The sequence below is a fragment of the Lepidochelys kempii genome, chromosome 13, assembly GCF_965140265.1.
Source record: "Lepidochelys kempii isolate rLepKem1 chromosome 13, rLepKem1.hap2, whole genome shotgun sequence".
NCBI lineage: Eukaryota > Metazoa > Chordata > Testudines > Cheloniidae > Lepidochelys > Lepidochelys kempii.
Genome location: NC_133268.1, coordinates 3,254,400 through 3,278,311, shown reverse-complemented (window position 1 = coordinate 3,278,311; position 23,912 = coordinate 3,254,400). Strand labels below are relative to the sequence as shown.

At 55.1% G+C, this 23,912-nt stretch overlaps 1 protein-coding gene across 5 annotated transcripts; it reads left to right on the top strand.

The window, feature by feature from the left end:
• Nucleotides 1-9,691: 9,691 nt before the first annotated feature.
• SDCBP2 (syndecan binding protein 2) lies at nt 9,692-22,972 on the top strand. 5 transcript variants are annotated; one of them, XM_073308975.1, is made up of 9 exons: nt 9,692-9,794; nt 17,605-17,682; nt 18,113-18,182; nt 18,715-18,824; nt 19,551-19,712; nt 20,178-20,353; nt 20,450-20,621; nt 21,641-21,732; nt 22,549-22,972. In XM_073308975.1, the coding sequence occupies exons 2-9, from the start codon at nt 17,629-17,631 to the stop codon at nt 22,601-22,603; spliced, it is 891 nt and encodes a 296-aa protein (XP_073165076.1). In that variant the 5' UTR covers nt 9,692-9,794; nt 17,605-17,628; the 3' UTR covers nt 22,604-22,972. The 5 variants fall into 5 exon arrangements, with proteins under 5 accessions (XP_073165076.1, XP_073165074.1, XP_073165073.1 ...); XM_073308973.1 differs by having other exon boundaries at nt 19,548-19,712; XM_073308974.1 differs by lacking the exon at nt 9,692-9,794 and adding an exon at nt 11,565-11,620 and having other exon boundaries at nt 19,548-19,712.
• Nucleotides 22,973-23,912: the final 940 nt, after the last annotated feature.

Below are 23,912 nucleotides of genomic sequence, written 5' to 3'. Positions count from 1 at the left end.
AGATCTAGAGCAGCAAGCATAAAGCCGCTTGGGCAGCAGCCAGATTTGATCCCTCACACAGGGAGTCCTTCATTGCCCTGTGACTGCGGCAGGGCAGCGAGTGAAGGTGGTGCTTAGGGACCTGGCCCCAGGAGCCATTGATTAGCTGCACTATGAGCGCGGATCTCACGCTGCCTTGTGAAGGCGGCTCACCGGGGGCGTGGCCCAGCGGAGGAGATTGGCGGGTGGAGAAGTTGGGTGACTTGCTCAAGGCCACGTGAGGAAGCAGTGGCACAGCTGAGCACACTGAATCAAGCTTTCCTGAATCCCAGCGTCCTTGCCCATCCACCAATTATCCCACGCCTGAGTCCCTGCGTCAGACTGTCGTTCTGTCACTAGTTAGAGTGCCAGTGATTCAGAACTTGGGGGGGGGGGTCCACACTTTATAACAGCGTCTGAGTCACCACCTCGCCTCTCAGCTCCTAACAGCGATAATGATCCTGTGAGCCCTGCTGCCCTCGCCTGGAAAGGCTCTGGCCTGTCACTGACACCTGTCGCCGCCCCCCCCAACGGCATGACCTGAGCTGGGGGTAGAGGAAATTGAGTGGGGTTTTCTAAAGCGTCGGTGGCCAGCTCCATCTTCCTCTGAGCCGGGTTAGCCTGAGCCTGCGGCAACGAACGCCTCAGCGTGGCTCCAGCACCCCTCGGCTGCCCAGCACGGATTGGCCGTAGCCCTGAAACTTCTCCCCAGGCTCCTATCCAGGCTCAGCGGCCGGGTGCATCCCGGTGCTGCTGTCGGATCCCAGAACGGCAGTGCCTTTGTCCTCCAGGTGCCTGGGTGCAAACGCTGCCGGCTGCTGCTCAGCGCTCCTTGCAGAGGGAGCGACTCTAGCTGGGGGCTGGAGGCACATAGTAAAAAACAGGCTGCAGGTTTCTTGGCTTTAATTATTAACCAGCACCTGGCAGTGCTGCGTTCTGCAGATCGGGCTGAGCGAAGGCCGCAGGTCCGTGCGGGCTGAGCGAAGGCCGCGGGTCCGTGGGGGCTGAGTGAAGGCCATCTGGCTGTAGAGGTGGAGTCTGGTTTCTGGCTTTTTGGGGGTTTATTCTGAGACCAACTATGGCTCATTTTTAGCAGTAAAAGGAGTTTTGAGGTATTTTCCCGTAGATTGCATCAAGTCCTGGCATCCTGCCCTCAGTGAGGCACCCATGGGCACCCCAAGCCCCACACATGGCCAGTTCTGGATAGCTCCTCGCTGTGCGTCCCCAGCCCAGCTTGTGTATGTGCGAAGTAAGGGATGAGTTTTCGGTCCGTGCCAGAGCCCACAGAGGAATCCACCTCCTGCTTTTCAGTCTATGTTTCCCCTTCCCTCCCTCCCTCCCTCTTTGGCCTGCCCCCCCTTTTATATAACGAATGCATGAGTCACTGGGTGGTGAATCTATCTAAATGGCACGTGTGTGACCTTTTGGTGCTGCTCTCATGTTCTGCCTCCATTTATCATGGCTGTGAAAATACAGTAATCTGCGTCCTTGTTTTCTATGGGGTTCGTAAGTGACCCCTCTGGCGCGCAGCCCCCATTCCTGTGCTACTTAGCAACAGTTGCCATACAGGCCAAGTGTAGCAACGTTAAGCAAGCGCTGGCCGGGCCATGTCTCTCAGCCCATTGACCCTCGGATGGTTCATTTACACCCCCGAAGCCCAGGTGCCGGATGAGGGGCTTGAACAGGGAGCTGATGTCATGAGCAGAGCGGGGCAACGTCACCGCAGCTGGAAAGAACGGGTGTCCTATGTGGCTGTTCCCCTCGGGGGGCTGTGCTCAAAGGGAGAGTGTGGGGGTGATTTGGGGTGTGGGAGGAAAGGCTGATGCACTAGGGATATACGCAGTTCCCTTCAGTGATTGTTGTCTCCCCCGCATCCTGGTGTATCCCCAACACTGGGAGGTATGCATGGAGCGAATTTGGCCCTGGGCCTGGGGGTAAGTGAAGGAGCTCGGAGGCCAGAAGCTGCCCCCCTGCTGTTCTTCCCTGTGTGGCTCAGACAGCAGCTGCCAATCTCTCCACGCTGCCCCCGCATCTCGGCTGTGGGAAAAGCCAGGCGCTCGATGCACCCCGGGTGGGTTGGACAGCAGTCCCGGCTCCCACCCAGCCACCTCTCCACAGAGCTTGTTCCTCCAGGCGTGAGGGGCTCTGTGTTCCCGTTCCAGAGTGCAGGGCCCTAGCATTAGCAGGAGGAGAGCATCTATTTCTCTGCAACACCCACAAACAGCCCAGGTCGGATGACTCCTCCAGCCCATCCCAGGGCCTCTGGCATGTCACGTCCATGGCTAGTGCACTGGGGCGTGGACCGTTCGTGGGCCCCATCCTGCTGCTGGAGAAGCCAACAGGATTTTTTCTGTTGGCGTCAGTACGATCAGGCTTGGGCTCTGTGTCTGTGTGCAGGGCTGAGCACAGGGGCAGTGCTTAACAAGCAATCCTCCTAATTCTCTTGGGGGTACGAGTCCATCCCGGAAGGTGAGAGGAAGAGGCACCTGCAGAGTCTGGCCAGTTATCCCAAGCAATGTCCTCACTGGAGGGTGGAAGCCGAGAGCGGGAAACTCAGTGTGCTCAAGGCCTCTTATTCTACTCTTGCTAAAGTAGGTCAGGGCACTCAGCTGCCAGGAGAGAGATGAACAATGGCCAGCTGTCTGAACTCCATTGTTGTGGCTTTTTCCGGGGCTGGGCCTCTCTGAACAGACAGGGCCGGGTCCTGGCGACAGGATGCAGCCTGCAGGGACTGTGTGTGTTCCCATTTCTCTCAGCAGGGTTTGTGGAGGGAGCCCTGGCTGCATTCTGGCATGTGGCATGTAGATTCCCACATGCAACGTGACAGGCAGCAGCAAGGACCTGACCGAGGGACTCCTTCAAAGTAGGGATGGTTTTTAAAACCTGCTTTCTTTAGCGTGAAATAGATATCTGTGTCCTGCCTGGCACTTCTTGCTCTTCTTCTCACTTAGTTATTGTTCCATGCCGCCGGGGTCACCTGGACACTGTCTGGTTAAAACGAATATATAATGGATACAAAAAATTCATTATGTTACAAACAGAACCTCTGATTAGTGAGATGCTGACATCAGATGCATTTGTCACTCCATGTACGTGGAGTGTTTACTTTTTGCTAAGTTTGGACAATAAATAAAAAGTGAGTCTATATTTTTTTTAAAAGCCCAGTAAGGGAAAAAGCCTGAAATGCATGGGATTGTCTTTATTACTACAGGTATTGTAATGCTGATAGATTACTGTCTGCTAGAGAGGCAGTGAGGGCTAGTGGATGGAGCAAGAGTCAAGGACTCAGGGTGGGTTCTAGTCCCAGCTCTGGTAGTGGCCTGCCAGATGACCTTGGACAAACCATGTCACCCCTCTGTGCCTCAGTTTCCCCATCTGTGAAGCAAGGATGATACTGACCAACTTTGTAAAGTGCTTTGAGATCCATGGATTAAAAATTCTGTATGGCCCTGATCCTGTGAAGTCTTTGCAAGATCATGGTCGGTAAGAGCTGGGTATTATTACTGTTACCCTGCTGAGTATTTCTACTGGGGTCTGCATGGGTACAATGCTCATCTTGTGGGATCAAGTTACTGCCAGCTCAAAATGCTCAAAAATCCTGGGCCAAGCCCCCTAAAGTAATGAGCTTTTTAAAACGAAGAACGGTGGCTTTTGTGGAGTTTTGCCTGCTGGTTTTTGAGCCTTTAGGGGTCGCCTTTTCAAGCTTTTCTCTGCAGAAACAAGAGCTAGAACAGTCTTACTTTTTAAAAACTAAAATGAAAGCTGAGAGTCGCCCAGGACTCTCACTGAGGCACTGGGATTTAAGAGAAATACCAAGTCTTGTTCGACTCTATGGGGAGGGGGTGACGCTGTGGACTGGTAGTGTCACTGACTCCAGCGTGGCTACCCAGAGTGCATAAAGCTGTGTGTCCCTTGATGTCTTTGCAGAGTCGGGCCAGGGCCTAAGTGAGCTGCAGAGGTGGAGTGACCAGACATCCCAATATTAGGGACTTTGTCTCAGAGAGGCAACTATGCCCCTCCTTCCCCCTGAAAAAAGACATGCCTCTATTTTTCACACTTGCAATCTGGTCACCCTCTGTGGAGGCACGGCTAGTGAAAACCCTTGTGCAAACTGGCTGGTGTGTGAACAGCCTGCACTTTTCAAAGCCTCAGCACTCAGTCAAATCAAATTCAGTTACACCGCAGCTCTCAAAGGCCTTTCTCCTCAAGAGCAGCTATTTCCTAGCCCTGTTTTAGCTTCTTACACACACTAGTTTTAGCTGTAAAGTTATCAGAACAACTTTGTATGTTTTGGGGGGGTTCTTTGGTCATAGGAGAAGTTCATTCCCCCCCCCCCACCCCCCACCTTCTTCTCCAAAATGGCTCAACTGTTTCTTTCTTTCTGTTTTTTACCGGACCCCAAACCCGGGCAACTTCAGTCCAAAAGGTGCGAGTTGGGGAACGTTAAGATCAACCCAGAAGAGGCAGTTGCAACCTTAACTGCGGCAGTCCCTGCCCTCTGGCTAGCACAGCTGCACTGTCAAAGCCCTGTGCCGATATTAACGAATGCATGAAAGTAGCCTCTTCCCTGTAGCCCCGTTTAGCATTGCCAAGAATCTCAGAATGAAAGACAGAAACTCCTGGGTGAGGTTCTTCGGCCTGTGTTATGCCTGAAATCAAATGAGATCATCATGATAGTCTCTTCTGCTCTTAAAATCTATGAAACAGAAAAATGTTCAAACACTTATTTAATTGACAGAAATCAATGCACCTGCATGAGCAGGAGAGCCGCTGTCGCATGCTCTGAGCAGGAGACAGTCCCATCGCAGGCTGGAATGATGCCACCTCAACAAATGCCCCCAGCGCCGTGGCGACTGACAATACACTGGGCCAATGAGACACACGATACGGCACAGACGTGCGCTCCTTGGTTGTGCTGTAATCCACAGGGTGGGTCACTGTTGCCTAGCAGCTGTTCAGAGGCAGCTGGTATGAAGTAACCTTTCCCTGGGTGTTGCCTCGCCAAGTGGTGCTGTGGTTTCTAGTCAGGTTCACTTTCTGGCTCTCATGCCGCAGCAAGAGGCTGCAATGTTTCGGCTGCAGAGGAATGATGCAACCTGGACGGTTTCCCTTTCACTTACCTCAAGCAGGGCAGGTGGGCGTCTGCAGCGCATCCCCTTGAGTGTATCACTGCAGAAGCTGAGCCTCTCTGGAGTTTTACAAACCGAGCCGGGGGCTCAGCTACTGACCTGTAGCTAGCCTCTCCCCGTGGCAGGAAGCAGGGCGTGCGCCCGATGTAGTTTCAGGAGGCTGTGACATAATCGACCTGCTGCCTGGCAGTGCTCTAGGCCTTGTGCGCTGTGGGACTGGCAGGGCTGGAGATTCAGGAGCAAGCTTTGAGCCTGGCAGAGCTGGATTTGAATGTGTCGGGGCAGCAGTAGCCATGTGGCAGGCACAGCTGCTTCCAGCAGTATCAATTTCAGTGTCAGTTTTAATTTGAGCAATTAGGGGCTCAGGACCCATTGAGAGCCCTAAAAAACCTCCCCTTCTCTTCCACTGGCGACAGGTTGAGTCCCTGCATCCCGGGGGTCCTGCTTTGTTAAGGTCTTTTCCTCATTGTGCCAGGGTATCCCCTTTCCCCTGTGTGGCTTTTGGATATTTTTAATCCCCAGCAGTTTAGCCTTTGCTACAACACTGTCATAGCGAGCCGCATTGGCACAGGGCCAGGGGAATTCCTGCAGCATTTCCTTGTGGCTTCAGCCCTGCAGTTTGGGGGTTGGCGACACGCTGACCTTGCACCGGTTTTGCTCAAGGTGTGATGATGAGAAACCTGTGCAGGTCTGTGTGCGGACACGCGTATCTGGGCCAGCTAGGCCACGCTAAGCCAAGTTTAAACAGCGATAAAATTCTCCACACTTTTGAATGAATGAATCTGTCTCGGTTTCTCTCACTGCCAGCCTTGAAAACTGCCCTGGCATCTGGAAATCAAGCTGGGCCCTTTCTGGCCCAGCCAGAAGACCCTCAGGGGGACCCTGACTAAGAGCGCTGTGGGTGGAGGAACACAGCCTCACCGGCCCTCCCGTCACCCTGCAGCTAGCTACGGGTTACTCTCACAGAGGCCCAGGTTACAGCATGGGTGTTATGGAAAAAGCTTATCAGGGCTTCAGGGGCAGTGACGCTCTTCCGGGGCACTCCTTCCCGCGGCTGCTGCTAAGAATAGCCTGCTCCCCATTTGTCCTCCCCTGGCTGAGGTCCCCTCCTGCAGTGATGGCCCAGAGCCGGCAGGGCAGCATTCCTTTGGAGAACTGACTCCCGGTGTCTAATACACACAGAGGGCGTCAGGGTGACTTTGCACACAAGGGGTGGTCTTGCCAAACAACAAACAGGTCCCCGCACCTGTGTTATTGCCCCCGATTTTGTGCACAACATCAGAGCAGCAGAGAAAATATGGGGGCAGTTATGGCCTGACAGTTGACCCTCGCTCCCTGACCCTTTCTGATTTATGCTGCGGTTTGCCCTATGCAAAAAATACTTATCAGCCTCTTTCCCCACTTTGTTCAAACTGAACACACCCTTTGTAACCAAGGAGGAAACTGATCACAAGGGGGAAGCTCATTTAAATTCTGCTCAGACCAAATTTGCATTTAACCTGAGCATGAACCTTGTGTTCCCTTTCTATCGTTGAAATTCAGTGTGCGCCCAACACCCCTAGATGCCATAGAAATCCACAGCCCACCTGCCCTTTCACATCAGAGGGACCCGGATGACCCATCGCAGTGAATATTTGTGAGGACTTCTAGGCGACAAGCACCATTACAAGACAGTCTCACTAGCTACTGATGTTTCTTCTGGGTTCAAAGGCCTTGTGCAATGACTACATTGGCTGTTGCGCAGGCTGCTGTAGCGAAGGCATGTGATCACTCCCCCAGTGGTGTCATGCGCACGTGCCCATGTCCAGAGACAGAGGAGTGGCTAGCAGATAAGCACAGGCCTGAGCATCAGGAATCCTGGGTTCTGTTCCTGACTCTGCCACTGACTCGTGCAGCCTGCAGTAACTCAGTTTTCCCATCTGTAGAATGGGCTGCCTGCAGTGGGGGTGGTGAGGCTTAATTAACATTTGTGAGGTGCCACTTAATAAAGGGAGTTGGGTACAGCTGTATCCAATACCAGACTGGGGGCAGTTCTAATGCAAAGAGGGGAGAGCAACAAAAAACACCCCATTGCATTCTTGCATACACCCCCAATTGAACAAAACTACCCTGTCAGAGAATGAGTGTGCAATGGGGCGGTCAAACAGTTAAACCATTAGCTGTGCAATAGAAAATTAGGGTAACAGATCACTCCCCAATCACACCCAAAGGTACCAGCTCTAGGCATTGTGCTGGAGCACAGTGCTGCAAGAATAGCACCTGGAGACTGTGCCCATCAAAGGAAAAGCAAACATGGTAGGAGACACCCTGGCCAGAAAAGAGAGCCCAGACCTGCACCCATAGGCTAGCCACTGGCTAACCTACTGCATCAATGGCAGGGCAGAGGGGGGTCCCCTGAGCTTTGCAAACAACTCTGACCTCAGACTTGACAAACCCACTACACCAAACACATGTCTGACAGGCTATTTAGCCAAAAAGAGTCACATGGAGCTACAGAAAGCTCAGAACATGTCAAGCGTCACAATCATTACAAGATGTACGTATGGGTAATATTTAAGGAGTAATGTATTTATATTGAAAGTGTGCTTTATAGACTGGGGGCTAGAAATTCGACCCAGGGGATAATGTGTTTCAGTGATGGCTCATTCGGGTAGAGTGGTGTTGTCACCTCGTCCTTTTTAGCTGGTGATGTAATGCATGGCTCAATTGTGTAGCCTTGTGCAATACAAGGATGTTCAATGGAAAAAAACACCAGATGCAACAGCAAACAAGTGAAACCACATGAAGGTGAAAAAGGAAACTCACAACAAGGCAGGGGTTCACCCTGGCTGTTTTCAGTACAACACAGAGGAGGGAGACACACTCTGTATCCATTCACTAAGGAAACCCTTTGGGGAGCAGGGCTGTTTTCATGGCCTTTTGGACACTGGTTCCTGGGAAGCCAGCCAGCTCAGCAACAAACTGACCTTTGTGAGGATGGGGGAAGGACTTATTTTATTAGCTAGGAAAGGGAACTATTAATAAGAGTAGGCCCAGGTTGGTATTTTGTTGTTTTGTATTGTAACCATTTGTTTCCACCAGGCTCTCTTGTTTCTAGTTGAAACTTTATTCTTTCTTAAATCAACCTACGTTTGTTTTATGATAAATGCTCACAAGTGCTGTGTGCTATACAGGAATGGTGATTTAAGATAAACCTAGTCAACTGGGGTACACAGCACCTTTGGGGGCAGAGGATCTGGGATTTCTGTGAGTAGTCAGGGGCTGGATATCACAGGGGGATGAGTCAAAGGGTCTTGAGGCCTGGGGCGCACGTATTGTTAACCAGCTAGGCATAGCCAGGACTGGCATAGCCCAGAGGAGAGGGAGTGGCTGATAGGCTGGTGGTGGTAGGAGCTGCCACCCAGCCAAGAACAAGCGAGTCTCCGCACTCTGGAGGCAGAGTGACTCACAGTCCTGGGTACCCCGAGAACCGTCACAGTGTCATATCAATGCTGAGCATTTAGAATACTATGTAATAAATCCGTATCCAGGGACACATTGTCCCTGACTGCAGGGCTTTGACACCATCAGGCTTCATGCTGGAAGTAGCGGTGACACTCCAGAGCACAGATGGAGCTCTTTAAAGCCAATGGAATCTGACGTGCATTTCTCACCTTCAGCAACTCCGGCATTAACTGCTCCCTGGGTGTGTCTGTCTGTGTTGCTTTGTATCCACGTTACCAGGCCACACAACTTGCAGCCATGGCCATTTCTGCATTTGGGGCCATTGTGTCTGTTCTCATCAGGACGGCTAAGGTACTGATCTCCACGCTGTCCCAGCCCTCGTGTCTTGTTGCTGTCTGTGGTGCCCAGGCTGTGCGACGTCATTGCCAGAGAAAACATGGCTCTCTGGGGGGCAATTAGACTTTGCAACAGCTTTAAAAACGTCCCAGATGGTCCCATTCAGTTGCAAAGAATTTTCAACCAGTGCGCTGAAGCGTGGGAGCGATAGGTTGTGTATCATCAACCCCAGTGTAGAGCCGGGAGGTGACTTACTCATGGCCACAGCGCGGGTGTCAGAGCCAGGCGTCAGCCCTGGTCCCATGACCTGCATCCACAGTACTAGGCCACACTGCCTCCCTGAGGGGCGCCAATGACCGACCTAGACCTTGCAGATAGGCTAGGAGAAGCTGTTCCCCCAGACTAGTCCTGCCTTCCAGCTAGACCCTGAATCCTGGAGCCCATGGGCCATTTTAGTTCCTGTGACTTGTGTAATACAAACCGTCTGTGCTAGACAAAGAGCCAGGATCGTGCCCCGTTGAAGCCATGCACCCAAGAGTCCATGACTCCAGGTTTGCTGCACAGAGCAGCCTGAGTCTCAGACCCACACATATTCCACGCATGCTCCTTGCTTCGGGCCTGGGTGATCCTCACACATTTTGCCAGCGTGGAGCAGGGACAGAGCTTGGCTTCCTCTTTCCTGCACCTGCCTGTTTCCTAGGCTGCTGAATTCCTCTCTGGTGACTATGTCGTGGTCAGCTGACAGGGTGACGCCCCTCCCAGGCAGGCGGCACCTGTGTTTTGCTTCTATTATAAAATCACAGACCTTTGGAAGAGGAAGGCAGAGTGTGCTGGAGAAGAGAAACCTACTCCAGAGCTGTTCGCCAGGTAAGGAGGGGAGGGGAGGGGGAGGGATGCACTCAGCTTCACCTGGCTCTCCCACCCCACTGCTCCTTCTTTGGGCTGTCGGTTTCCTTAGGGTTGGTAATCAAGCCCAGATGTTTGCTGTGGGCTCAGGTTCAGCCCAGCTCTGCATTCAACTCCCCGGAGCAGTAAAGGTTGGTTGTCCCAGGTGGGGTTCTCCTCTCTGGGACACTTGGCTGGGGGTTTGTCTGGCGGGTGCTGTATGGGATGCAGTCTGTTTTTTTCAACCAGGCTGAGACAAGGTGCTTTCACCTGCTCTAACTGAGCATGGTATAGGCACAGATTCTGCTCTCTGGTGGCAGCCCTTCCCTTGGGACCAGTGCGAGCCCCCAGTGCTCATGTCACAACAGGATTAGGCTCAGAGGGCCAGATTGTCAAAAGGGAGCATCACCTGGGGTGCACAGTGGGAGCTCAGCACCTTCAAAAAGCTGGCCTGAAGAGTCACCCGGGGAGCTGCTGGGCGCCGAGCACGGGAACCTCTGGGCCCAGCTGTGCGTGTGACGCACTGGAACATCGGGAGACAGGCCCTCAGCTGATGTAAATTGCCCTAGGTCCATGGACTCCAACTGAATTCTGACAATTTCCACATGTTGAGGAGTTTCAGAGTAGCAGCCGTGTTGTCTGTATCCGCAAAAAGAACAGGAGGACTTGTGGCACCTTAGAGACTAACACATTTATTTGAGCATGAGCTTTCGTGAGCTACAGAATGCATCCGATTAAGTGAGCTGTAGCTCACGAAAGCTTATGCTAAGGTGCCACAAGTCCTCCTTTTCATGTTGAGGAGGTGGCCCGAGCCCTTTGCCCCACAGTGTTAAATTGCTGAGGTCCCTGTGAGGCTTGTGTGAAGGGAGCTCTGTTCTTTTTGCTGGGAAATCACTCTGTTTGGCTTTGGGATCTGCTTCCCTTGATGGTTATCGCGCGTTCAAAGCTGGTGGAATGGTACTAGAACGAGGGGGATTTTTTTTCCTGGTACATTTTCCATCCACCCTGGAGTCATGTTGAGGGCCCAATCTGCTCCCACTGGAGTCACTCAGCAACTGACTTAACTTGTTGAGCTTGATCCCGAAGTTTCTCCTCCAGGATTAGTGCCAGGGACGGGGAAGATGATAACGTTAACGCAGCTCAGGCTGGAGTCTGTTTTCCAGATGCCCTCACTGGCTGGATCTGTGAGTGGAGTTAATGAATTCCTGCTACTTCTGTGCTTTCCAGCTCTGAACTCCTGGGCACTTGAGCGTTTTTGGGTACTTCCACATTCCAGAAGGGCTGAGGTTTAGCCGAGTGTGGGGCATCAGGACCCAGGGTGGTTGTTTTCTCTCTGGCCTCAGGTTTGTGCTGCTGTTCTGAGATCTTGGCCCTTTTCGTCAGTGGCCATTGTCATGGCATTTATTCCAGCAGTTCACGTCATTCGGGAGACCCTGATCTTTTGGGCTGTGTTTTCAGAGCCAGGGGCTGTTTCCCAGCATTCAACATGCCCTTGGAAGCAGGAGCCCTGCTAGCGGGGGGAAATAGTGACCCCTCCAGAACATGGTCTGTTTTGTTCTGACTAATCCCTGACTTGGGCAATCGCTGACCTGCAGAGCGGTAGCGGAACAGAAGGGCGGCTGATGTCACCATGTCAATAAAGTGGGCAGGGATAGCCTTTGCCTTTGCTATTAGATCAGCTGATAGTTTCTTAGGGACGTGGGTGGAAAAAAACAACCCCTGCATCACTGGGACATTGAAAACCAGGCTGGACAGCTCAACAAGGAAGAGTGTGACGGGCAGGGACTCAGGCTCAGAGCTGTATTTAGGTGAGTTCAATGGGAGTTGGGCACCTAGGATCTTGGCCTGAGTACCCTAGCAGCTGGTTTTTGTTCTGTAGGATCGGAATGGGCAGAAGGCTAGATTCTTTCCAGGTGTACCCAGAAGAATCGCACGCATTTACACCCACTGAGAACTTGGCCCAGAATCTTTAGGAGAGGTTCAGACCAGACTGCAAGAAGGGTAGAAAGTAAAGCTACACCGCAGAGTAAACCAGGAGTCTCATGTGTCTAACCCTCCCCGCCACCACTCCCCTGCCACCACTCTCCTTCCCTGGTTGGTTTCCCATCACTCCAGCTGCAGACAATGGCAGCTTTGCCTGAGGCCAGCCTGCAGGGTTACAGGCAGTGATGAGCGAGCAGATCGAGGGATGTGATCGTTCCTCTCTATTCGACATTGGTGAGGCCTCATCTGGAGTACTGTGTCCAGTTTTGGGCCCCACACTACAAGAAGGATGTGGATAAATTGGAGAGAGTCCAGCGAAGGGCAACAAAAATGATTAGGGGTCTAGAACACATGACTTATGAGGAGAGGCTGAGGGAGCTGGGATTGTTTAGCCTGCAGAAGAGAAGAATGAGGGGGGATTTGATAGCTGCTTTCAACTACCTGAAAGGGGGTTCCAAAGAGGATGGCTCTAGACTGTTCTCAATGGTAGCAGATGACAGAACGAGGAGTAATGGTCTCAAGTTGCAGTGGGGGAGGTTTAGATTGCATATTAGGAAAAACTTTTTCACTATGAGGGTGGTGAAACACTGGAATGCGTTACCTAGGGAGGTGGTAGAATCTCCTTCCTTAGAGGTTTTTAAGGTCAGGCTTGACAAAGCCCTGGCTGGGATGATTTAACTGGGAATTGGTCCTGCTTCGAGCAGGGGGTTGGACTAGATGACCTTCTGGGGTCCCTTCCAACCCTGATATTCTATGATTCTATGAGCTGCCAAAATCTTAAACCAGTTCCCTCTAAAACGTTCTGATTTAAGGGACATGCCCCAGTATGTATTTTTTGTACCCACAGGGTTACCAACCCTCCGTATCCTCCCGGGAGGAATTTTTAAAATTTAAAAATTCCTCCTGGACAGCAATTTAAGAACCAAAAAGCCTGACCTGTCCGGGAAAATATGGGTGTGTGTTAACCCTGCCGAAAGCTCTTTGTTAAAAAGATGGGCCTGAGCTAGAAATGAGCTCCGTTTCCCATGTGTGGGGCCCTGCCACGCCCTGGGGGTGTGCTGGGGGATCAGATTTCCTGATTTTATAGGGACAGTCCCGATTTTGGGTCTTTTTCTTATATAGGCTCCTATTACCCCCCACCCCCCTCCTGATTTTTCACACTTACTGTCTGGTCACCCTAGGGTGTGCACATGTGTGGGTCCCAGCTGCTCCCTGCCCCCCTCCTTGAAGCAGGTGTGCAGGGTTACTGCCCTGGGAACTGCAGGGCACCAGTGGATGCTGGACCAGCTGCAGACAGGGGCGTGGGGCAGGGCTAGCTGGAGGCAGGGGGTGCGGGGCTGGCTGCGGGCAGGGCAGGGGGTGTGGGGGTGGCTGAGACAGGGGCTGGTGCAAGCAGGGCAGGGGGTGCGGCAGGGGCTGGCTGCGGGCAGGGCAGGGGGTGCGGGGGTGGCTGGAGACAGGGGCTGGCTGCAGGCAGGGGGTGGTTGGAGACGGGGTTGGCTGCAGGCAGGGGATGCGGGGGTGGCTGGAGGCAGGGGCTGGCTGCAGGCAGGAGGTTCAGGGGGTGGTTGGAGGCAGGGGCTGGCTGCGGCCAGGGGGTGCGGGGGTGGCTGTGGGCAAGACAGGGGGTGCAGGGGCTGGCTGCAGGCAGGGGGTGGTTGGAGACGGGGTTGGCTGCAGGCAGGGGGTGCGGGGGTGGCTGGAGGCAGGGGCTGGCTGCAGGCAGGAGGTTCAGGGGGTGGTTGGAGGCAGGGGCTGGCTGCGGCCAGGGGGTGCGGGGGTGGCTGTGGGCAAGGCAGGGGGTGCAGGGGCTGGCTGCAGGCAGGGGGTGAGGGGGTGGCTGGAGGCAGGGGCTGGCTGCAGGCAGTGGGTGCAGGGGCTAGCTGCAGGCAGGGGGTGCAGGGGGTGGTTGGAGGCAGGGGCTGGCTGCGGGCACGGGGGTGGCTGTGGGCAAGGCAGGGGGTGCAGGGGCTGGTGGCAGGCAGGGAGTGCAGGGGTGGCTGGAGGCAGCAGCTGGCTGCACGCAGGGGGTGCAGGGCTGGCTGCGGGCAGGGCAGGGAGTGCGGGGTGGCTGGAGGCAGGGGCTGGCTGCAGGCAGGAGGTTCAGGGGGTGGTTGGAGGCAGGGGCTGGCTGCGGCCAGGGGTGCGGGGGTGGCTGTGGGCAAGGCAGGGGGTGCAGGGGCTGGCTGCAGGCAGGGGGTGGTTGGAGACGGGGTTGGCTGCAGGCAGGGGGTGCGGGGGTGGCTGGAGGCAGGGGCTGGCTGCAGGCAGGAGGTTCAGGGGGTGGTTGGAGGCAGGGGCTGGCTGCGGCCAGGGGGTGCGGGGGTGGCTGTGGGCAAGGCAGGGGGTGCAGGGGCTGGCTGCAGGCAGGGGGTGCGGGGGTGGCTGGAGGCAGGGGCTGGCTGCAGGCAGTGGGTGCGGGGGCTAGCTGCAGGCAGGGGGTGCAGGGGGTGGTTGGAGGCAGGGGCTGGCTGCGGGCACGGGGTGCGGGGGTGGCTGTGGGCAAGGCAGGGGGTGCAGGGGCTGGCTGCAGGCAGGGGGTGCAGGGGGTGGCTGCAGGCAGGGGCTGGCTGCGGCCAGGGGGTGCGGGGGTGGCTGGAGGGCTGCAGGCAGGGCAGGGGCTGGCTGCGGGCAGGGTGGGGGGCGCTCACGGGCAGAGCAGCTCGGAGCAGCCGGGGACCCACCCGGCAGCAGCGGGAGCCCCAGGGCCAGGGGAGCAGCCGCAGCTCCAGGGCTCGTGGCCAGGGCCAGGCCGCAGCCCACGTGGCTCCCGCAGCGCAGCGCCCCCGGCGGCCGGAGGAGGAATCACATCTCTTCCCGGTCCGGAGCCCAGCAAAGCCTCAGCGCCCCCTGCAGGGAAGCGGGTTAACAACCGGCTCCAGCTCCCGACTGGTTACGGGTTCGGGCCCCCGTCGGACTCGGGGAGATTCCTCCGCTGCTTTCCGTGCCGTTGGGGTCTGGGCCCCTGTCTCGTGCCCTCTGTCAGTGTCACTGGGGGGTGGGGGTGGGAGCGTGGCACGGTAAAAAGCTGGTTGTCACTTGGTTCTTCGGGGGAAGCCGTCACAGCTCTACCTTGGGGTTGACAAGAAGCCGGAGGGAGAAAAACCCGCAGTTCTGCACCTCATCGGGCTCGAGTCCGAGCACAGCAATCAACCCCAGGTTGCTGCTGTCATCTCAAGCCCCCGCCCACCAGTGGGGCTGCTGGCAGAGGTTGCTTCCACCGGCAGTGGACAGCAGTGCGTGCTCGGCCATCAGACCGAGTTTTAACAGGGCCATGTTAACTTAAACCCTGTGGGCCAACGCCCACTGCAATTGACTCTCATGGATCTATGCCAATTGATACCATATCTATAAAACCAGCCATACCCAGTATCCGGGCCTGTGCTACCAACTACCTACAACTGAGAGGGCTGGTCACACAGTTTGTGTCCTTTTTGCATCTCAGACAAGGGAAGTGACTAGTCAGTTTCACATGTGCTGATGGTCCGTTTCGACTTCTGACACCCCTGCCTCCCTTGCCTTGTTCGCCCTGCTGAAACGTTTGGGTTGTGGAGTCTGCAGGGGAACTTTTTTGGAAGACCCAGGTCTTGCCAGGGAGGGCAAATTGGCAGATTTGATCTGAGAATTTTCCTTGGAGCAGGATGTGAATTTACCTGCAGCATCTTCCAACAGGTGGGTAAGGGGTGTGTGTGCAAGAGAGAGAGAGAGCCTGGCTGTACCCTGGGTTTTGTGTGTGCATCTCTCTCTGTCTATGGAGGTCAGGGGCTGAGGCTGCGAACCGTATTGTCGTATCCTCCCCTGTGCTTCATTTGTAGGCTCCATTTCGGGCTCTCTCTCGCTCTCTCTCACACATGCAGAGGGACAGATGTGCTTGTACCCACACACACATACACAGAGGGACATGTCACTTGGGCACAGAAAGACATTAAAACACCCAGTCATAAGCCCACTGGAGCGCCCTGCAGGCGAGGAGTTTTAAGGAGCTGTGCCAACCTTTGTGGGTGGTGGAGGTGCCTAGGCGAAATAGAAAAGGGATCCTATCCCTTTAAGATGTTCTGGCATTAGGGCTCCTTCCCTTGATGTGCAGAAACCAATCATGTGATGCTGCAGAAACTTGGCCCGGACCCGAAGCTGTATCAGTTCCAGGCCCCACGTGACCAACCTGTTTGAATGGGATCTTTTCATGGGCAGTGCCTGCTGACACAGGCCTCCTGTGCTCTGAGCTCCCAGCGCTGGGGGTGGCTCACAGCTGTGGGGAAATCGGATGCCGGGGCAGGCGCCCACCCCGCTGCCTGTTTATTATGGGGGTATTAATGGCACAGAGGCAGCTATTCAGCCAGCAGGTCACACCAGCTAAAGCCACAGCACTTGGGTAGTTACTGGTAGGGGTTGGAAGCCAGCAAAACACAGAGAACAAATGTATGAGGCATGGCGCCAGTCTTCTACAGCAGCTACCTCTTGGTGTGTAGCCCCCCCAACCCTCGCCCCCCCCCCGCCGGCCAGGGCTGCAGTGGTTCGAATGCAGTGGCAGGCTGGTCTGGTGGTGTTGGTGTTGAACCAGGTGCTGTGGGTCTATTCCTGGCTCTGCCACAGACTTCCTGTGCGACCTGGGGCCAGGTCCGAGACCACATTCTGCCTCAGTTTCCCCACCTGGCTATAAATAGCTTGTGGAGCTGACTGGATATGTGATACATGTGCACAAAATGAAAGCCTCAAGCGGCAGGAGGGGACAATGCAGTTTTAATTGCACGGGGTGGTGCGGGCACTGACATTGACGTGACAAGGGAAGAATTTGAACCAGGCACGACTCAGCCTGACAAAAACCTTATTGCCCTGGCAATTTCCACTGAAACCCTGATGCCTTATGTGATGCCAACGTGCATCACGTGTGGGGGACTGGCCATGATGCCATGATCCTGTCCTAAGCTCATGCCCCCGCTGGGCTTTTTGCCCATGAAGCTGAGCGGGTTACAGGGGGATGATTGGGCTGATCTCTTTTGCTTTGGCGGCTTGGAGCAGAATTGTGCCCAGCTTGGCTAAGAGAACCCAGACAGAGCTCATGTTCCAAACTAGACACTTGGGCCAGGTGCCTCTTTCTTGCAGATTGGTGAACCTGGTCTGAATTATCCTTCCTGTGGCTGTAGCCCAGAGGGAGGTGAACCATAGTGGTTTGGACTCAGGTTTTGCTTTGAGCTGCTGGGTTCGTTTTGTGGTGTATTTGAAAACTGCTGGAATTGTAGGCTGTCATTTTAATTTGCATGGGGTTTCCTGGTCCTGCTTGCAAGCTAGGGGATGCTGTAGCAAAGTGTGCAGGAGAGAAAGAAGAAAGAAAGAAGCAGGCGGCTTCTGTCTTAAAGCAAGACGGGGGGTGAGTTGTGCATCACTGATTTAGGGAGCCGCCTGCTTTCTCTCTCTGGTTTTGGTTCTGCTACATGAGGGTTCTGGAGTCTAAGAACAGAGCAATGTTACCTTGCAACTAGCAACACTCCAGCAAGAGTGTTTTATGTTTGATCTGACATCTTGGGCTGTGTGTCGTGAACATACCACATTGGAACCTGAAACTTGGGAACTGTGGGACAGTACTTGCCCAGCCCCATGTAGACTGCCCTGCAGCGTGCTGACTCTGGACATTAGTGTAGCAGTGTGTGAAGCTTTGTGCCCTGAGAGGCTGGGCCTTTCCTTGCACTGGTACATCAGGCAGCTCGGAATAAGGTTTGACAATGAATTGGGGGTAGGGGGGAGGAATGTAACCTTTGTTCTCTGCTCCAGAGCATTCATTTCACTCTTGCCTTCGCATGCCCTCTTACAGGTGGTTCCTGTGGACGAAGCAGCCATGTCAACTCTGTACCCGTCACTGGAGGACATGAAGGTGGATCAAACCTTGCAGGTAAGAGGCTGGGTTTTGGGTCCAGTTGACACCGAGCTCAGCTGTTGGAGCAGCTTCTGCCAAGCCTCCAGTGTGGCCCCGCCTGTGTGGAGGGGCGGTGACGGTGTGCCCTGACGGCCTTGCCCCGAGTGATGTGCTATGCCCCTTTTCAAGCGAAGGCCTCGCTTGACACTGAGTGAGCAGGGTGCCCACCTTGCCTGTGGTTTGGTTTCAGTGACCAGCTCAGCTTTGTCGCCCAGCACCCTGCCCTGAGAACGTGTTTCCCAGCCCATTACATGGTGCTGAAAGGGAAGGCGTGGATTCACTCCAGCCACTGACAGAGCGCAAGGACAATCCCAGCTCCCCAGGAGCTGTGGGGGTGGGGTGATAAAATGCACCCACCCTTCTCGCTCTCCATGCCCACATAGTGAGGTCTGTCTTCTCTTCACAGGCTCAGGCGAATGCAGCTAGCAGGGCTCTGGCTGGGGCTGCAGAGAAGTCAGAGCCAGCCAAGGCGACTGGTACGTCCCAGCTGAGACTCAGCCTCTCGCCGCGAGAGCTGGTTTTGAGGGAGAGTCTTCTAGACCAGGAGTGGTTTCCATAGCAGCTCAGGGGGCAGGGGAAAGCAATTATGCCCCAGTGACCAAAGGGTCAATCTCAGCTGCACTGCCCTGCCAGGCCAAGCACAGTGAGGAGGGGCTGTGAATTGGCTGCTTGGGGTGACGCAGGGGGGAGGGACCATCTGGGGGAAGGTCCGATCGTTGCCCTGAGGCTATAGGACAGAGGTGGCCAAACTTCCGAGCTGCCTATGACAATGCTCAGCAGTTCGAGAGCCAGGGCGCACCTGCCGGGGCTCAGAGCATCAGTCCTGCAGTGGGGCGAAGGGCTTCTATCTTGCAGGGTCGGGTGGTCTTGGGGTTGCAGGACGTGGGTAATTGCTGTTCGTCTCAAGGGAGGCACTCAAATCCTGTGGCAGGAGGACAGGGCCCCAGGGCGGTGCCTGGTCAGCTTAGCTCTCTGAATGGAAAATATTCTTCTCTCTTCCCCCCTCAGCCCCACCTGTTCTGTACCCAAACCTCAGGGAGCTTGGGGATTATATGGGGCTCTCGCTCTCCAGTGAAGAGGTCCAGAAGGACCTAGCCCTGGTCCCAGCAAGTGGCAACGTAGGTATCGATGTCTGGCCAGAGAATGTAACTGTGCCTTTCTGTCCCCCGGCTCGTACTACTCACGTCCTAGGCCCCAGTAAGCTGTGTCCTCGTCCCCACCCACGCCAGACACTCTGTAGCATTTCCTGGTAGGAGGGGAAGGAACTGGCAGGCCAGACCCAGGCAAAAGTACCCTTGAAGAAGCAGATGGGTGCCTGAGGAGTGGCCCTGGGAGAGCCAGCCTGAGTCTTGCTTCCTGGCCAGCCCATAGATCTCTCGGGGATTAAGCTGATGCCGGGGATTGGGCTGTCCCTCGTTCCTGGGGAATGTACCGTATCCTTGTCTCCTTCGCCGCTTGGAATCCCGCCTTCCCACACAGCCCCCAGCCACTGGCTACTGCTGATGCAGCCGGCTTTTGCTCCTGCCACCATTGCTGGGTTTTGCACTTGGCATCTGTAACATTCTGCAGCAGTTCTGGAGGAAAGAGCTTTGTCTGAGTCCTGGCCCAGTTGGGTCCAAGGGGCTGGGGGATATGCATGGGGGGAGGGGGTCACCTCCCTTTTCTGCTGCCTGGCTCTGCTACCAGAGAGTCTCCCATCTCCCCCCACCCCTGGCCCCCCACTGCCCACTCCAGTGTTAGACACATGTGAGGGACCAGCCCTAGTGCCATCTTCCCCCACCCCATGGACTATCTGCCCTTGAGTCGACTCAGATTGTTCATGTGCCGGGTGGATTCTCCAGCAGGCAGGGGCGCTGGTCCCTTCCTCCCAGGGTGTGCTGGTCGCTCCACTGACGGGAAACAACCTCGGGCTGCGCAGGGCAGAGATCAGGCCGGGCCTGCGGGAGCTCCACCTCTGCAAGGACGAGCGCGGGAAGACTGGGCTCAAGCTGAAAAGCATCGACCAGGTGGGTTCTGAGGCCAGTGTGCGCCGCTCACCTTGGGTTCACTGGGGTCCCATCAGGCCTGGCTCCTGAGCGCCGGGGCTGGGACCTGCTGAGCAACCTCAGCGTTAATAAGAACTAAGACAAGGAGAAGCAGGACCCCTTTGTGATAGTGATCTGTTTGGTCTGAGGATGCACTTTGCTGTGCTCTGACCGTGAGATGGGACACCAGGAGACAAACCCCTTGGAGCCAGCCTGGTGCCGGGCTCGTCCTGGCAGTGCCCACTGTGGTCCTTTACCTCTGTCACAAACCCTCACATTGCAGCCCCAGGTCTTTCCAGCTGAGGACTGGCCAGCATCCCTTGCTGAGCTGCTCCACAGTCAGCTGGAGTGGTCACCGTTGAGCGATGTGAGCATTTTCCTGGGCATGGGATGCCTGGTGCACCCAGCACCGCCCATGTGACAGTCGGACTCCTCCTCATCCCGCAGGGGGTGTTTGTGCAGCTGGTTAAGGCCAACTCCCCGGCGTCCCTCGTCGGGCTGCGCTTCGGGGACCAGGTGCTGCAGATCAACGGGAAGGACTGCGCTGGCTGGAGCACGGACAAGGCCAACAGGGCCCTGAAAAAGGCCTCCCCGGAAAAAATCGTCGTGATCGTGCGAGACAGGTGCGTGGGGTGGGGGGGCGCGCTCGGTCTGTGTCCGGCTTTCTCAGCGGCGCGTCAGGTCCCGACTAATCGCCCGTGTCCTGGTGCCTCCCCCAGGCCCTTCCAGCGCACGGTGACGATGCACAAGGACAGCACGGGGCACGTGGGGTTTGTCATCAAGAAGGGGAAGATTGTTTCTCTCACCAAAGGCGGCTCTGCAGCCCGGAACGGCCTCCTCATCAACCACTACATCTGTGAGCTGAACGGGCAGAACGTCATCGGCCTGAAGGTAAAGGCCCCCGGCGAGACGTGCCGGGAGGGGTGCGTGTGTGAGACTCCCTGAGCCAGGCCCCTGGCCAGGAAAGGGACCTGCTTGTGACCATCCCTCGCTCGGGGCCTGGTCCCACAGAGGGAGAATCCCGCTTCTCTGGGGCAGCCGTAGGAAGCCCCTTGCATCGGGCTATGGTGCCCTACAGCTGAAGATTTGTCTCTCTCCTGAGAAACGGGACTGAGTGGTCTGAGACGCTGCCACTGTGGGTTACTGCTGCCTCCTCGCGAATTGCTGCTGTTGAAGTGTTTCCTGTGGAGATGGGTCAGACCAGACAGAGCAGCTGGGTACTGAGGAGTTTGCAGGGAAGATTTTCTAGAGCCACCCAGCCCCTTTCAGTGGGACTCGGGTCCCAAACGCCCCCTTGTGGCTTTGAAAATCTCCCCCAGATGGTGTCTTTGATTAAAAGAAAGAACTGGCAGTTGGAGGCTGAAGGAAGCTGATCTCTTGTTAAACGTAGCGGAACTGAAAATATAAACTGGAGTAGTTGGCTGCCGAACACACTCAGTGGCTGTTTTGGTCCCTCTTCCCAGGCCTCCCTCTTACTGGGGGCACAGCGTGGCCCCAGCACGGGGGTGAAACAAAGTCTTTTTTCATGTCATACAGTGAAGTTAACTGGTGTGATGTCAGCCTGAATAAGGGCTGGTTTGTGGGAGGTCCCTGCAGCTGCCCCTAGTGCAAGAGTCTTTTGGTTTTAAAGCTGCCGGGTTAAAATTTTTTTAAAAAATCAAGGCTGACGGGTTTTTTTTTTTTAACTAGCGAGGTTTGCATAGCAAATAGCCGCCCCATGCATGCCTAACTCATCACACCTAGCAGGGAACTGACAGGCCTACGCTCTGGCCACGCTACATCTCCTTGGGCTGCTGCAGGAGTGCACAGTGGAGTGGCAGGTGTGCGTTCGCTCGGCCTAGGGGGGAGCCCTTGGCCTGTGCAGTAGCTGGGTCTGTGATATCGTGTTTCTCAACTCTTCCCCCCTCAAGGACAAACAAATCCTGGATATCCTGGCTACAGCTGGTAACGCTGTCACCATCACCATCATCCCCACAGTGATCTACGAGCACATGGTCAAACGGTAGGGACATTGGCTTCCCACACACATACAATGGCAAAGTGAGTGCCTCCTGGCCCGGTGTGTCCCAGCTGGAGGCATCTGTGAGACCTTCATAGCGTTCTGTTAGAATTCAGAGCCTGGGCTCCAGCCCGAACCTGACCCAGGCCAGCCACAGCCGTGCCCCGGGGCTTTTATTACAGTGTAGGCATGCCCTCAGTGCCACTGCGCTGGTCCCGTTTGTGCACCGCGGATCAGCCTTCCTGACCCCGCGGGGAGCCTCTGAGCTGAAATTAACACGTTTGTGAAGTGCTGGGTGCTTTCAGTCACAGGTGCTAGAGAAGGGTCTGGTTAATTACTTTAAATTTAAGAAATTATGCCTTTCATAGGTGCCAACAATCCCCCACAGCCTCTTAGCACAATGGGGCCGCTGGCTGCCGCTGGACTCTTGCATCTTTCCCTTTTCAGTTAAAAGGATCAGAACCCATGGTGCCAACAATGCTCATGCAAAGTCCCAAGGACCCTCAGCAGGCTTTTTGCAGGCCCGTTCCTCCACCGTCCTCTGTACCTTGCGTGGTTAGAGTTGACGCTGTTTGAGGGACCAGGTCATGCTCCTTTTCTGACAGCACAGGGCACGCTCTGTGCTACGTACATTGGTTTACCTAGTACAGTTTTTTTGGTGCTGTTCATGAAGAGTCAATTCCTGCCCTCTCCACCCCCCACACATGTACGGCAGGCAGGCGCTGTCCAAGGGAAGGGGGAGGTGTGCTAGGCAAAGATACTGGGCAGATCCTTGGCACAAACACTTCCTAACTGACCTTTTTTCCATCTACTAACTAGGCTGTCACCTGGGCAGATCAAGTCGTCCATGGACCACTCTCTTCCTGATGTTTAAAGCCAGGCACCCGGTCAGTGGGAGCTCAGAGAATCTTCCTTCCTTTTATTAAATGCAATATAAGAAAGACTTTCCTACAATGCCTGGGAAAACAGGTGCATCTCTATGGGGAATATTCTAGAGCAAAGACCAACTGTTTCCTTTAATCTTTTATTCATTCACCTGGACAGGCTTGAGCCTTGTTTTGTCCATTGATCGGCTGGTGTCCGAAGGAGTGTGGGGAGGTGGATGTGGGTAGAGATGCGGGTGTACACACACAAAAGAGAGGTGAGTGGTTGTGGGGGGCCTCCCTGGTGGAGGCCATGTGATGCAACTCTTTCAAGACCCCACACACACAGAGCTATTTTAATAAACTAAATTCAAAATGTTCCTCTTTGCCTGTTCTTAAACCGAGGGAAGTGAGGGTAGTTTTAGGAGCTAATGAATCACTCAGTTGAGTGGCCATTGGCTCAGTGGCCACTCCAGCATCGAGTGTGCCCAAACCACTGTGCAATACTGCCCCAAAGTAGTTTACTATTGAAGGGTGAGCCCTGCGGCTGGATAGCAATGCATTCGCACTTGTTCCTCTTTGCACAAGTTGGGACGTGACAAACTGGGGTGGGGGGGAACCATGGGCATGAGTTCTTCCTCAGTTAAATCCCAGGCCAGCTTGAGGGAGGTGTTTGCAGAGCAGGTCAGATCAGAGGGGGTTTGTCCCATCACAGATTAAGGCGTAGAGAAGGTGAGAATGGGAAAGGCCTCAAGGCAGAAAGACAGGTGCATGTCAATACACCCAGGCTGCTACCCAAAGAGACGTAGTGGGGACTGGTGGACTGAAGTCCTAACACCCTGCAGCATAAATTCCCCAGTCCTGGCTCAGAACGCTGTACTCAACACTAGCAGACGTCGTCTTATTCCTTTCTCCATGGTCCACGAGAGCCACTGCTGGCAAGGGATGTTGTGCTGGGCCTCTGCCACGCTGAGAATCAAGGAGTTAGACGAGAAGTGCCCTATCCCCTGTTTGCTTTATCAGCCTTCCTACTTCCCCAGCCCTCCCTGAGACACACACCACAGAAGGAAACGTGACCTCACCAATGTAGCTTGCCTGAAAGCCTCCGCTGAGCCCTCAAGCACAAGGCTCTCTGGGCGTTGCTGCTTCTCCATCCCTGGCTCGGGTTTGACTGCCCAGGCCTGAGAGCTTGTTAGCGCCCCAGGAGCAGAATGCACATTCTGGGTCCAGGCTTCAAGTCCATGCAGCAGGGGCTAGGCCATGGGTGGCCAGCCTGAGCCTGAGAAGGAGCCAGAATTTACCAATGTACATTGCCGAAGA